This window comes from Lissotriton helveticus, chromosome 1_1 (assembly GCF_964261635.1).
Source record: "Lissotriton helveticus chromosome 1_1, aLisHel1.1, whole genome shotgun sequence".
Lineage (NCBI taxonomy): Eukaryota > Metazoa > Chordata > Amphibia > Caudata > Salamandridae > Lissotriton > Lissotriton helveticus.
The window spans coordinates 1,878,468,955-1,878,484,850 of NC_136057.1; the positions used below are offsets into that span (position 1 = coordinate 1,878,468,955).

At 47.8% G+C, this 15,896-nt stretch overlaps 1 protein-coding gene across 1 annotated transcript in view; it reads right to left on the reverse strand.

The window, feature by feature from the left end:
• Window positions 1–15,276, reverse strand: part of LOC144754364 (quinone oxidoreductase-like protein 2) — a 198,787-nt gene extending 183,511 nt beyond the window's left edge. Inside the window, exon 1 of the mRNA XM_078642059.1 lies at window positions 15,139–15,276. Within this exon, the coding sequence (XP_078498185.1) occupies window positions 15,139–15,206 (68 nt within the window). The 5' untranslated portion in view covers window positions 15,207–15,276. The remainder of the gene's footprint in view (window positions 1–15,138) is intronic.
• Between the last annotated feature and the right edge of the window lie 620 nt (window positions 15,277–15,896).

Below are 15,896 nucleotides of genomic sequence, written 5' to 3' on the forward strand. Positions count from 1 at the left end.
GGTGTGCACCGGCAGCCCTGGAATCTGGAGCAGGGTTCTCCCTGCTGCCTTAGTTAGTACTGATAGTGTTGCTGTTCTGATTACTGCTGAGCTCCTGTCCGGCTATCTGGGTCCCACTCTGCCCTGTTTACTACACTGGCCAATAATCGTCGCCACATCATTTCCAGGGAGTCTACAGAGCAGGCAGCTTCGGAGAGTCGAAGATAGACTTCTATATTCATGTGAGAATAGTGTTGCCTGCACCAAGGCCAACACAGGTCCAACAGCTGCATGATTGGAGAGGCCGATTTCAATGCTGGAAACTATGTTATGATTCAATAAGCAAACTGCAATGTATTAATTCATGTGCATTTCAATATACGATGCTTCTACAGCTTATTTGCTTTGCGTCAGTCTAGTTTGAGATGCACACAGAACCTGGCTTGTTCAACAGGATATTCAAAGCAGTGACATATATAGGAAAAAGAAAATGTCCATGGACTATTGGAGTAAAACTGTGCAAACTGTAACTAGAGGTTTGGTTCAAAACAATCTGTGGCGCACCTGGGGCGGGAAGTGCTTGATGTGTTTGAGTGCACATGACTCGATGGAAGAGTGAAAGGCAATCACTGTCCTTACATAGCCCCATTGTGTTTAAACTTTGCAAAATAGAAAATTATGAAGGCAAAGCCAAAGTGCAATAGTCAGTCGCATGTCAAGAAATGGAGATCAGTGAGTGGGTGATGGGGCCTACACCCAGAGGGACGCACACTACGCGGTCCGTGCGAGGAGGACATGGATAAAGCAAATAGCAAATGTCATGTAAAATACGAATAGTAGCAGACACAGACAAGTATTGTGCTCATGTCATACAGTTGGGAAGCAAATGCACATCATTTCCATTCTAATCCAGGGTTAGTCTTTCGAAAAATAGCTATGATCCACAGGTTTTGCACAGCTCTTAGCAGCAGGCACATTAACCGACTGAGATATTTTTCCATAATGTGTGTAAATTGTAGAACACAGCTAGTGGCCTTGAGTTTTCACCTGCCCACTTGTGCCAGCAGTGCTACACCACAGCAGTGCTACACCACAAATGGCTCCCAGGCGCTGTGAATCATTATTTATCAAGGAGCCGTTGTGTGTAAAAGCATGCTGTCTGCAAAGGGTTACTTTTACTTTCAGCCCCGCAGGACATTTTATTTCCTCCTTAAGTTACACCTACAAGTCTCAGTTCAGGTTTACTGGCCTAAATACCGGCAGCCCTGTCTACCGGCCTACTGACCTTGTGTGTCCCACTCAGGCCCCGTTCTCCTCCCCAGAAAGGTTCTGCTAGGTGTTCAAGCCTCTGCGTATACGCCCTGGAGATGGATCTTCGCTACCCTGTATTATATCACAGATTCTTTTCTTCGTTACAATGAAGCAGAACGGTTAGGCGCCTCTGATCCCCCATCACCGTGTAGCTTTTTGCACAAAGCAGGTGTATTGACTTGCTCGTGGGGCAACAAGGTTTTTTTTTTTAGCAGAGTGATTGTTTTTTAGGGCTCGCCTGCTGGGCGCATGCGCCTAGCTGGCGAAGCTCTATAGGGGCTTAAACAGACTTTACCCAACTTGGCGATTTGGTGCTGTGCCCGTGGCTTTTAGGTCAATGCGCTTGCGCATTGACCTAAAATACGCGTGCACATCACCAAATCGCCGTCTGTTCCCTCTGCCGCACTCCTCCCACACCTTTGAAGTGAAGCTTAGCTTCACTTCAAAGGCCCCTGCTGCTTAACACCCTCTCCCCGCTCCGCCCCCTCCCCTGCCCGCCATGTCGCATTTCTCCTCCCCCCTCCCCACAGCAATGCCCTCCGTCTGCTTTTATTTTGTGATTATGAGTCACAATGACAGGCGCCCTGCCCGGCGATGCGAGGTGTGATGCATCTGCCTATCACCACCCGAGCATCTTATCTGAATACATTCCATCGTGTTCTTGAGCTGTGAGTGTAAAGTAAAGCGCCTCGAGGGAGGCTCTGGTCGCTAGTCCTGCTTGAAGGGGGATGGGCGAACAGCTCGTGCTCTTTATGTTGCCCAGCAAGAGCCTGAAATGCTTCCCGTGTGCTTTGAGGAAGGTTTGGTGATTTGCTGCATTTATATAGTGCCTTCTACCAGATGGTCTGAACGTATGTAATCCTCGGTTGGAGAGTGGTGTGCCTCCCAGGTGATATCATTTTCTTAATTCTACATGGAGATGCATGTAAAAAAGGCGACGACCAGCCACGTTTACCCACGTCAATTACATACTATTGTCTGTCGATAGATCGACCCGTTGTCTGTCGTTGCAGTGAAATACATTTGGTTCCATAATACACATTTTTTGAAAGAGCGGAACTTAAAACGCGCTACCTTCACACATTTATGACTACAGTGTCAAAGTCCATTTTTTTACAACGGTACAGCAGAATTGACATGGGAAAAATAGTTTTCTGTCTCAGATTGCACATTGCAAGGACTGTTACACAGGGAAACGTGTCTCTAAAAGTCACATGGCCTCTGTAATGTGATTGTGCCGTTATGCACATTTAACACATTGCACCCTGGTCTTGGTTTAATCGTTTTAAAAAAAAAATAAAACATATATTAATGAAAAATTCAATGGGATGAACCATAATTTAATTTAATTGTGGGTTTATATAGCGCTAGGAATCGACTCCCGGAGGAGTATCTCCACGCTTCGACCGCTGGGGAACCCGTCCTGGCTCACCCTGAGAGATGGTCCCTGATGGGTATCTCTAAGGTGCGACCAAGCATCCCCGGCGGTCTGGGGGGGGCCGTTGTGAAGATGAGGCAAGCTGATGCCCAGAGTTGCCGAGTGTGGTTTCTGACTAGAGTAGGCACCGAGGCGAGAATTATCGAGTCCGCTGACCCTGGTCCACGACCCTGCCGCGTCGGGAATCGAACCCTGGTCCCGGGCCGTTCTCTGCTTACGGGTCTGCCGCCTCTAACCAGTGAGCCACACTTCTCCACCATACATGCAGGTAGAGCAGACTAGAACGTGCTATTTATCACCATTCGCAGCAACATGGCGCATGCGCCTAGCTGGCGAAGCTCTATAGGGGCTTAAACAGACTTTACCCAACTTGGCGATTTGGTGCTGTGCCCGTGGCTTTTAGGTCAATGCGCTTGCGCATTGACCTAAAATGCGCGTGCACATCACCAAATCGCCGTCTGTTCCCTCTGCCGCACTCCTCCCACACCTTTGAAGTGAAGCTTAGCTTCACTTCAAAGGCCCCTGCTGCTTAACACCCTCTCCCCGCTCCGCCCCCTCCTCTGCCCGCCATGTCGCATTTCTCCTCCCCCCTCCCCCCTCCCCACAGCAATGCCCTCCGTCTGCTTTTATTTTGTGATTATGAGTCACAATGACAGGCGCCCTGCCCGGCGGTGCGAGGTGTGATGCATCTGCCTATCACCACCCGAGCATCTTATCTGAATACATTCCATCGTGCTCTTGAGCTGTGAGTGTAAAGTAAAGCGCCTCGAGGGAGGCTCTGGTCGCTAGTCCTGCTTGAAGGGGGATGGGCGAACAGCTCGTGCTCTTTATGTTGCCCAGCAAGAGCCTGAAATGCTTCCCGTGTGCTTTGAGGAAGGTTTGGTGATTTGCTGCATTTATATAGTGCCTTCTACCAGATGGTCTGAACGTATGTAATCCTCGGTTGGAGAGTGGTGTGCCTCCCAGGTGATATCATTTTCTTAATTCTACATGGAGATGCATGTAAAAAAGGCGACGACCAGCCACGTTTACCCACGTCAATTACATACTATTGTCTGTCGATAGATCGACCCGTTGTCTGTCGTTGCAGTGAAATGCATTTGGTTCCATAATACACATTTTTTGAAAGAGCGGAACTTAAAACGCGCTACCTTCACACATTTATGACTACAGTGTCAAAGTCCATTTTTTTACAACGGTACAGCAGAATTGACATGGGAAAAATAGTTTTCTGTCTCAGATTGCACATTGCAAGGACTGTTACACAGGGAAACGTGTCTCTAAAAGTCACATGGCCTCTGTAATGTGATTGTGCCCTTATGCACATTTAACACATTGCACCCTGGTCTTGGTTTAATCGTTTTAAAAAAAAAAAAAACATATATTAATGAAAAATTCAATGGGATGAACCATACATGCAGGTAGAGCAGACTAGAACGTGCTATTTATCACCATTCGCAGCAACATGTTGACCTATATGATGGGAGGTATGGCGCTTCTAGGCACACATCCACCATGACATCCACCGCCACATCCACCACCGCATCCACCACCACATCCACCATCACCACCACTTCCACCATCACATCCACCACCACCACATCCACCATCACCTCCACATCCACCGCCACATCCACCACCACATCCACCACATCCACCACCACCACATCCACCACATCCACCACCACCACATCCACCACCACCGCATCCACCACCACCACCACACCCACCACCACTACATCCACACCCGCCACCACTACATCCACCACCACATCCACTACAACCACCACCCCATCTACCACTACCACCACCACCGCATCCACCACCACCACCGCATCCACCATCACCACATCCACTGCATCCACCACCACCACATCCACCACCACCCCCACCACATCCACCACCACCTCCAGCATGACATCCACCGCCACATCCACCACCACATCCACCACATCAACCACCGCCACATCCACCACCACTACCACATCCACCACCACCACCACATCCACCACCACCACCACATCCACCACCACTTCCACCACCACCGCATCCACCACCACCACATCCACCACCACCACCACATCCACCACCACCACCTCATCCACCACCACCACATCCACCACCACCGCATCCACCACCACATTCACCGCATCCACCACCACCACCACATCCACCACCACCTCATCCACCACTACCACATCCACCACCACCACATCCACCACCACCACCACATCGACCACCACCACCACATCCACCACCACATCCACCACCACCACCACCACATCCACCACCACATCCACCACCGCACCCACCACCGCATCCACCACCGCATCCACCACCACCACATCCACCACCACCACATCCACCATCACCTCCACATCCACCATGACATCCACCGCCACATCCACCACCACCACATCCACCACCACCGCATCCACCACCACCGCATCCACCACCACCACACCCACCACCACTACATCCACCACCACATCCACTACAACCACCACTACCACCACCACCGCATCCACCATCACCACATCCACCGCATCCACCACCACCGCATCCACCACCACCACATCCACCACCACCACATCCACCACCACCACATCCACCACCATCACATCCACCATCACCACATCCACCACCACCACCACATCCACCACCACCACCACCACCACATCCACCACCACCACCGCAACCACCACCACCACCACCACACCCACCACCACTACATTCACCACCACATCCACTACAACTACCACCACCACCGCATCCATCACCGCATCCACCATCACCACATCCACCGCATCCACCACATCCACCGCATCCACCACCACCGCATCCACCGCATCCACCACCACCGCATCCACCGCATCCACCACCACCATCCCATCCACCACCACCACCACATCCACCATGACATCCACCGCCACATCCACCACATCCACCACCACCACATACACCACCACCGCATCCACCACATACACCACCACCGCATCCACCACCACCGCATCCACCACCACCACCACACCCACCACTACATCCACCACCACATCCACTACAACCACCACCGCATCCACCACTACAACCACCACCCCATCCACCACTACCACCACCACCGCATCCACCACTACCACCACCACCGCATCCACCACCACCACCGCATCCACCATCATCACATCCACCGCATCCACCACCACCACATCCACCACCACATCCACCACCACATCCACCACCACCACCACATCCACCACCACCACCACCACATCCACCACCACCGCATCCACCACCACCACCGCATCCACCATCATCACATCCACCGCATCCACCACCACCACATCCACCACCACATCCACCACCTCCACATCCACCACCTCCACATCCACCATCACCTCCACATCCACCATCACCTCCACATCCACCATCACCTCCACATCCACCATCACCTCCACATCCACCATGACATCCACCACCGCCACATCCACCACCGCCACATCCATCACCGCCACATCCATCACCGCCACATCCATCACCGCCACATCCATCACCATCACATCCACCATCACATCCACCACCACATCCACCACCACATCCACCATCACCTCCACATCCACCATGACATCCACCACAACCACCACCCCATCCACCACCACCACCGCATCCACCACCACCGCATCCACCACCACCACATCCACCGCATCCACCACCACCGCATCCACCACATCCACCATCACCACCACATCCACCATCACATCCACCATCACATCCACCATCACATCCACATCCACCATGACATCCACCGCCACATCCACCACATCCACTACCACCGCATCCACCACCACCGCATCCACCACCACCGCATCCACCACCACCGCATCCACCACCACCGCATCCACCACCGCATCCACCACCACTACATCCACCACCACATCCACCATCACCTCCACATCCACCATGACAACCACCACCCCATCCACCACCACCCCATCCACCACTACCACCACCACCGCATCCACCACCACCACGGCATCCACCATCACCACATCCACCACCACCACATCCACCGCATCCACCGCATCCACCACCACATCCACCCTCACCACCACATCCACCCTCACCACCACATCCACCCTCACCACCACATCCACCCCCACATCCACCATGACCTCCACATCCACCACCACATCCACCACCACATCCACCACTTCCACCACCACCACATCCACCACTTCCACCACCACCGCACCCACCACCACCACAGCCACCACCACAGCCACCACCACATCCACCACCACATCCACCACCACATCCACCACCAACTCCACCACCTCATCCACCACCACATCCACCACCACCACCACATCCACCACCGCATCCACCACCACCACATCCACCACCACATCCACCACCTCATCCACCACCACATCCACCACCACCACATCCACCACACCCACCACCATCACTTCCACCACCACATCCACCACCACTTTCACAACCACCACATCCACAACCACCACATCCACCACATCACCACCACATACACCACCTCCACCACCACCACCACCACATCCACCACCACATCCACCCCCTCATCCACCACCATCACCACCACATCCACCATCACCACCACATCCACCACCACCATATCACCCAGATCCACCACTACCACATCTATATGTGTGTGTGTGTGTGTGTGTGGCTCTGTGTGTGTGTAGGTGCAAATGCAATGTTCTTGGATTTTCGTCACAATAAAATACACTGAACATAATCTTCACAAAAGTTATTTAAAAACGTTTAAGCTATTACCATTATAAATTACAATAACTTTTATTTAAGTATTAATTATTTACAAAATTAAAAGCCATTGTTATTTGTAATATCAAGACATCTAAGTCACGTAAATACAACACACATTGCATTACAAATGCTATAGGTGTCACATTTGCAAAAGTTAACACTATTGACATTGTAACTGACAAAGCTATTAATTTTGCTACTTTCAAAACCAACACATAAATAAAAAAAGTGTCATTTACAATACCAATAGCTCAAACTTTCCTAATGCGAGACCTATTGCATTTCCAATGCTTGTTTCTCTGCTTACGTTATCCTGAATGCGCCGAAACGCGTCGACAGATGTTCTGGATTGGAGAAGCCCGGCAAATCAAATTAAGGAATGATACATCGATTGAGAACACACTCTATGATTGATTAAGGAGCCTATTATTGTTTCGACCTTTGTGTATTACTGTATGTGGACTGCTTTGCTTAATGAATTTCTGCAGCCAGTTTGACAAATCTTGTGTCAGAAGAGAAACCGAGTATTATTTGATGTTATTTGATACGCTTTCTATTTTTGTAGTAAATAACTTATGTCTGTTTTGTGAATGTTTGTGAGATAAAACTATCTACACTGTTTTGAAGTTGTGTTTGCTTCTATTTTCGAGCAGATAAATAAATTAAGGTTGGTATAATGTCATACCAGGAGAGAGATTAATTAATAATTTCTCTCATGAATATTTTCAGTATCTCTTTTGCAACACTTGCACATGTTTAGATCCTGCCTGGACTCCTAATCAAGGCGCAGTAGGTCTTGCAGTTTCCCGTCCTTTTGTAGGAGAGGTGTGCAAGGCTTCCTCCCTCCTTGCTGAGCGGTTCCTGGGAGCAGGGGAATCGTGCGCTCGCCAAGCGCGAGGTATTTTTGCACTTTCTCCAGAACTCCAGTTTCCCGCATGTGCGAGTACCCAGTTTGTTCCACTCTCCCCGTAGTCTGGTCCTGCGCTCGGTCAGCAGTGGTGGACAGAGGCACACAACATGTTTGAGGGATTCTTCCCAGCAGCCGCAGCCCTTCAGGTTGTTTCCTCAACTGTCTGATGCCAATTGGGTAGATATTTCAAATATGAGCAATCCCTTAACCCCAGGTCCATAAATCTTGCCTTCAGATGGATAGCATGCGTACAGGCGAGATATGATGCTGTGGTGGCAAGCTGGTAGCTATTGATCACTGCCCAGGCATGTCTAAGTTTGGCGAGGAATGCTCTGTCTGATTGGAATGACCAGGGGCGAACACGCTTTCTGATACCAGTTTTGAAGGTTAATTGGCTGGGGTTGCTATCCCAGAGATCTTTTACATTCAGTAATTGCTGGTAATCCTCAAGGAACCGAATGTGTGCTTGACCTGGCCTGCTGGAGCTAATTTCAGACCATAACAATGCCTCTAGGCTGCCAGTCCGGGTCTACTGTAGCTTGTGACTCAGGTCGAGGTAAGCACTGGGCTGCTGCCTGCTGGTCAGATAGGCCCAATTCGAGTCTAATCTGAGCAGCAGAGGAAGACTTGGGAGGCAGAACAAGTGTTTGTAAATCTCTGTAACAAGTTTGTTCAGCAAAAAGTTGTCCCTGCCCAGTAGAATTTCCCTGCCATAGGTTAATGAAGGAGAGATTTTGGCCTTCGTGACCGATAGCGTCACCTGGAGGGCCAGGGCTTTTGCTTCGACTTTTTTCCACTGCCTCACAAAGCAACCTCTAGTATCAATTTGCACCCCTAGACACTAAGATATTGTCCGATTTGGTCACCTCATCGAGGGCCCTCTAGTTTGTACCAAAAGCAAGGTGGTGGATCCTTGCTTGGGCACCAATACCTATGGACTCGCCTAAGGACTGCACGAAAACTCAATTACTCCCAAGTTCAGCATCTTAAAAAAACCTCAGCCTTGATGAAGCCCTGGACGTGAAACTGTAAACATAGCTCTTCGCTGGCAAGCTATCCCCTGTATCTAGGCCATTCACACAGACAAGTGCCAACCCTCTAAATAGTGAAAGGAAATAGGACCAACATCCACCACTTTTCTACGCTCCCTTTGCTGCTCAGAAGACACTTCAGGGGCAAGCTGTATAGCTGCGTCAGAGCCACCCTCCTCATCACTGGGCAATAGTTGAGGAAGGGATTTACTATCTTCCTCAACCTCCTCCATCACTGACAGGATGTTCACTGTAAAGTCTTATCAGGTATATGGCTTAAGTTGGTTCACATGGAAAGCCCCTTTAGCTCCTGTGTGGTACCTGTGTCCACCAAGTAATTTATTTTAGATAGTCCCACCACTTGTCCTTCAAAGCTCGTGGACAAATGTGCTTCAACACTAACACCTCCTGACCATCTTAGCAGCCATTTAGTGTTGATTTTCGGTTATTCTATTCTTTAATGAGCTCTTTGCTTATTTAAATACTTTTTCTTTTACCCAATTCTTTTGTGGTAAATCTGGTCCCTTTCCATCCCTCTCTGACTGAGCTGAAGGGGCAACACGCTAAGGGCTCAAAGAGAAGCTACAAGGAACTGAACCCAACTCCTTTCTATGGAATTTCTCTGTAGGTAGGAATGGCATGAGATGGTTCCACTGCTCCCTGAGGTTCTCAGGCAGAGTTCCCATTATGCTCCAAAGCTTTTTCTTTTTAAAACCTTTCCACGCACTTACTGGTCTGAGATGGTATGCCAAGAAAAAGTGGTAAGTCATAAGCTTCTACCATATTTCTCTCATATAGGTAGGGATATAGTGTGTTCTGTGGTTGGAAATCTGACTCAGAAAATCAAGCCCTTGAGAAGATCCCTAGGAGTGCCCTAGCTACTACTTTCAAAGTCGTGCTCCTCAGAGGTACTGCCTCTGGATACCCGGTGGCATGATTCAACAAAAATCAAGATGCACTTCTTGTCTGATGCTGGGAGGGGTGACAAATGGATCAACAAGGTCAATGAACAGCCGTTCAAATAAACACCTACTTGTAGAAGTGGCACTTGTGGTGCCTTAATATTACTTCCTGACTTACCAATCAATTGGCAAGTAAGCCATGTTGTTCTACAGAACGTCTCTGTGTACTGGTGCATGCCTGGCTAACTGAACAAAGAGTCCAAACTATACTGGGCCATTTTCATGCCCAAGTGTCATTCTGAGGACATCTGATGGGCCACTGGCAAAAGTGCCCTGTTCATGATGGTAACCACTAACCTCTTACAAGTTCCTGGCTGAGCATTCACTGGCTCACTGCACAGTAGTCCATCCTGTCAGCCAACAAAAGGTTTCACAATCACTCCCTTGAAGTCCTTTCTCCTGGGCTTCCTTTTAAAGATCCACCAGTGTGGGCATGAAACTTGTGCCTGACTGAACTCCTTCCGAGTACATCTTCAGGGCGGGACTGGCCATAGCGGGCACCGGGCAATCCCCCGGCGCGCCGCACAGGTGGGGGCCGGTTTTGGGCCCCTGGGGGCCGTTTTTGTTACAGGGCCGTTTTTGCAGCATAGCTGCAAAATTGGCCCTGTACCAAAATCGGCCGAAAACCGGCCCCGGTAAAGAGCTCGGCGGCACCTCCAACCCCCCCCTCCCCCGAGTGGGGAGCGGGCCGGCCGAGCACTTTGTCAGGGCCAGTTGTGGTTCCCAATCCGGCCCTTTACATCTTCCAGCAGCTACTGAACCCTGCATCTCTGGCATTGGCCACGTATACAACACTGGGTCAGATTTGGAAGTCTTATCCTCCAAGGCCTCTGAAGCAGGGATGATGGAGCCACGGCTAGCACCTTTTCAGAGTCCCCCCGACCCACTTGCTACCCATGTCTGGTATTTCCAAATCTGGGACAGACCCAATCTCTTCTGGAAATTGACCAGCAGCCTCTGATGTGGTCAACACAGCTGATATAGTCCAAGCTATGTAGGCTTACGATTTAAGTCCTGAACCAGGGGCAGGAAAATAATTGCCAAAAAAATCTTGGTTCTCTAACACACTACATCAGGCCTCAAAAAAGAAATGTTACCAGACCTGCAGGTCTAGTGACTTAGATATTCCACCCAATATAACTGTAATGCTGTTGACCCATAAACTGGTTTCAAATGATGTGATACTGGGCAAATATTTTAAATAAGTGAGCTGCTATTTTCTTCATTATCACATATGAGAGCACCTTCAAATACGCGAGTTTAGCATGTCTGCTATACAAAAAACAATTTTGTTTGATTTAATTGACTGAACTTTTGCTCCATATTTGATAGAAATCTAGCCACATATAGATACACATGACCCCTGACTGGCCTCTTAGTTCATTAACAGCATTGTCATCAGGGCAGGAATGTTTCTCAAATCATGTTTAAAATCCATCACTTTTAATACATAACTAAAGCATGAAGTGGTAGCGCACGGTCATTTGCAATCTGTACATCTTTTGCTAAAGTAGCCACATTATTTCCCACCGAAATGCAGTTTTACTGATACACTTTACTGTGTACAAACAATAATGTTTAGAAATTGGGTTTCTGCAAATATTTGTCATTTGCACATCACCAAGTAAAGTGTTCTGATTTGCTCTGCTCTGAATTAATTCTGTTTGCACCCCACTTGTGACTTACAAAAAAAAAGTGTGCTTTCGTAATTCCTGATAATCTTTTTAATATTTGTACTATTCATTTACAAGCTATTTGATTGTTAGAAAACCAAAGATATCCTACAGCCTTTGGTTGAACCATGACTGTCAGACAGACAGCTCACTTGACAAAATCCTCTAACTGTAGTAAGAGAAAGAAAAGTAAACACCATTTTCCACGATAAGATAAGCAGCAATTAGTAAAAAGACAAACTGACATTTTACTTGTCTTTCAACAGACAGCAAATGTGCAAGATAAAAACTAGATTTAAAGGCATTTTTTTTGTCATTCACTTTCTGAATGAACAGTACACCTTGCCTTTCCAGCTCAAGTCCACTCACCAGAATGGACCAGGAGGTTCTGAAAATAGCTCGACCTGATAAATTCTGACTCGCCATAGCAAGTGGGCGGGTACCTTTTTTTCGAGGCCTGCACATCAACAATCAACAACTTGCCATTTATTTCTTTCTCAACTAGGGCAATCGGTACTCCATGTAACACCACTATTTCAAGCCTGAGCCATTGGCACCAGGGAGAAACTCCTGGGTTTGAGATACTTCATATTAACCAGTCCTGAAAGCACATATCCTTCAGGGCAGGGACATTCTTACCATTGGTACCTGTTTTCAACACAAATTCCATGTGGAATTTTCTGCGTTTTTTTCTGTGGCAGTCCTTAACGTTTTGATGCCTCTCAGAACCCCTGAACATCCTCCAATGGCTGTGCAAAATTGTTTTGCACATCATAAATGTCCCGAGTATAGGCCAATTCACGAGTTTCATTAAGGCAGTAATTTATTTTAGAACCAATCACATTTCCGTTTAAAAAGAAAATCAAAATGTAATTAACAGGATTCATGAACCAAGACTCACAAGTTTTAAAATGTTAACCCTTTAACACCTGCTTAATAAACTTTTGTTTTAAACACTAATATCGCAAAAAATACTTAACGGGTTACATCAAACCAACAAAAGTATGCTTTTTGGGTAATGTTCTACTTTCATGCCAAGTTTGGTGTAAATCTGTTTAGCGATTCAGGATATAGGCATTAGCAAAACTTCCTGTGGGAGTCAAAATGGTAAATGACTTCTTTGTTGATGCCCACCCCTCAACTTTTTTTTAGCCCTGCATGGATCTGCACTTAAATTGGCATGGCTGTCCATGGCTAACTGAGGTAGTAGTTTGCCATATCTCATGAAAATCCATCCAAAAGGTGAAATGTTATAGGTAAATTTAAAAATGCCTTTCAATGGAAGCTTGCTGGAAAAAAACAAATAATGATTTATGGTGGATGCTCAACCCTGTAAAACCACTGAAAATTGCCAGTTACATTTGAGAACACACACAACATATGACATAAGTCATGGTTGACCACCTTGAACAAGAAACCTTCCTGGGGAACAACATGGCAGATTAAAATGAGTTATGTCATGTGCTGTATGTGTTTTAAATGTAACTGGAACATTTCAGTAATTTTACGCATTTGAGCTTTAAAGATAAATCTTTAACTGTGTTTTTTTGCAGTGAATTTCATTATACGAGATCATTTATTTTAAATGCCTGCTGCGAACGGCCTTTGCTTCGGATACATTTTGTGCAGATTTATCACACAATGACAATGTTATTAGCAAATTAACAGTTTTTGCCTAACCGTTTCTTGCGCCCCCTCTTGGTGGACATTATACATTTAAAATACCAAAATAAGAAACATGCAAAGTCCCTGTCACGGTTGGTGCAAATCCATCAAAGCCAACATTATTAGTAAATCAAAAATATTTTGACCCCCTCCCTTTAAGTTTGTCCCGTTCATCTTTGCCCCAAACCGCATTGTATATTCACCAAACGTAATATACTTGCACTGGGTATCACTTACCCTCCCATTATGGATTGGCACAAAGCCGGACATAACAGAAAACGAATCGCTTCAAATGCTATTATTTGAAAACCTCCTAGACGGCTTTACCCAAATAAAAAAATGTGTTTTAAAATAACTCTCTCTTAGCATAGTTCACAGTTCATGTCAACTTTGCATTCAAAGATTTTTGCTTTACCTTTCGGCGAAATCTCCTATGGGAGCTAAAATTGGAAATGGTAAGCCCCTCTCTGTCCCCCCACTCTCCTTCTCTCATGGACGGATCTTTATGAAAGTTAGCATGCTGAAACTTAACAGAGTAAGTAGGCTGCCAAGTTTTAAAGTTAACAGACAAATCAAAAAATGTCTTTTCAGTGTAAACACCATCTCAAACATAACAACACAATGGTGTGCGTCAGTCCCCGCACGACGCACCCATCAGTTTCCTCTTCCACTTTGGATCTTGAATAGTTAAATGCATTCAAAGAGTGCTCTACACAAGGGGTGATAAGTATGTCACCCGCCCAAAACCCCATCCTGACCTGTCTCCGAATGTAACAATCACAGCAACTTCCATTACCAGGGCCTTTACAACCCAACAACTCTCTTTCGGGCTCATTTATCCTCAACTACAGACCTATTCGTGCCAGTAACTCACTACACAGCTGCTTGTCCAAACTCCCCACAACCCCGTTTCCGTTCCATCTTCTGTCAGCCCCTTCTGACACATTCCCTCACAGCCCCATTCTTAGCTTCCAAGCCAAGCGGTCCTACGAATGATGACATCTTCAGTTAAACCTAGCTTTGAGGACAATAGCACCTGATCTAGGAACACACACTTAAATGGTTACAACCTAGACTACAAATACCAGAATGCAAAGGGTGGCCGATTATAAAGCCAGGATTTGCAAAAGGTTTCAACCATGCATGGAGGAAGCCCCAAATTACTCTTTGCTGCTCCTTTCCTCCACAGCCCATTTTCTGCTGTTATACAACCCCCACCTTTCCCATCACCTACCAGCCCCACGCCCGTAGCCATCTTCACAGCCTGTATCTGCCCCCTCCACTCCTATCTGCTTCGCCCCATTATAGCCACCTGCTTCCCCACGCTTCTGCAGTTAACTCTGGCCTCCCCCCGTCATATCCCGGGTCAGACCTGAGGTAGCCCCGCAGTGCCCCCAGGAGTGGAGCCCTCGGGCCGCAGCACCGGACTGTCGCTGCCATCTCTGCCCGCGCTCCCCCGGTAGCAGTAGAACGCGGAAGCCGGGGACTCAAAGTACAGCCAGGCCGCGCCTCCCAGGCAGCGGTTCTGGCCTCTGGCCCAGGCTGAAGGGGAGGTGGCGCCGCCCTCTACTCCGGCGCTGCCGCCTTTGGACGCCGTTCCTCTTGCGGGAGCTTGAGCAGAGGCGGTGCAGCCTCCGGGGTGAATAAATGCAGCTGTTGCAACACCTCACATCCTGCCAAGCCAGACTTGAGTAGCGCATTTACACACGATTCACGTTGCATTCGGAATTTGTAGTGCATCTTTTACATTTATATAGTAGAAAAAAACAAACCTTCAAGCAGGTAATGCAAATATTAAATCCAGCACTGGATACAGTAATCATGCTTAACGTTGAACAATCTGAGAGTTCTGTTTTTTGCCAAATCCATGTGTTACTCAATTAGGGAACGCCATAAAAAAATGAAAATCTCTGGTTAGAACTGCCTCGACCGTACCCTCATTATGTACACTAGGAGCCGGTGGCTGTCAGGTGTACGTGTACCTGATCAGGTGAGTAGATAAGATTTTCTAAGTAGTGTGTCGCTTGATTTGCCACATTCCTTTACCCATACCTATCAACTTCTTGAATAAAAAATATGGGTGAAGTGAGGCGTTTAAGAAGGTAATCCCATTAAGGTGCATGGGGAATG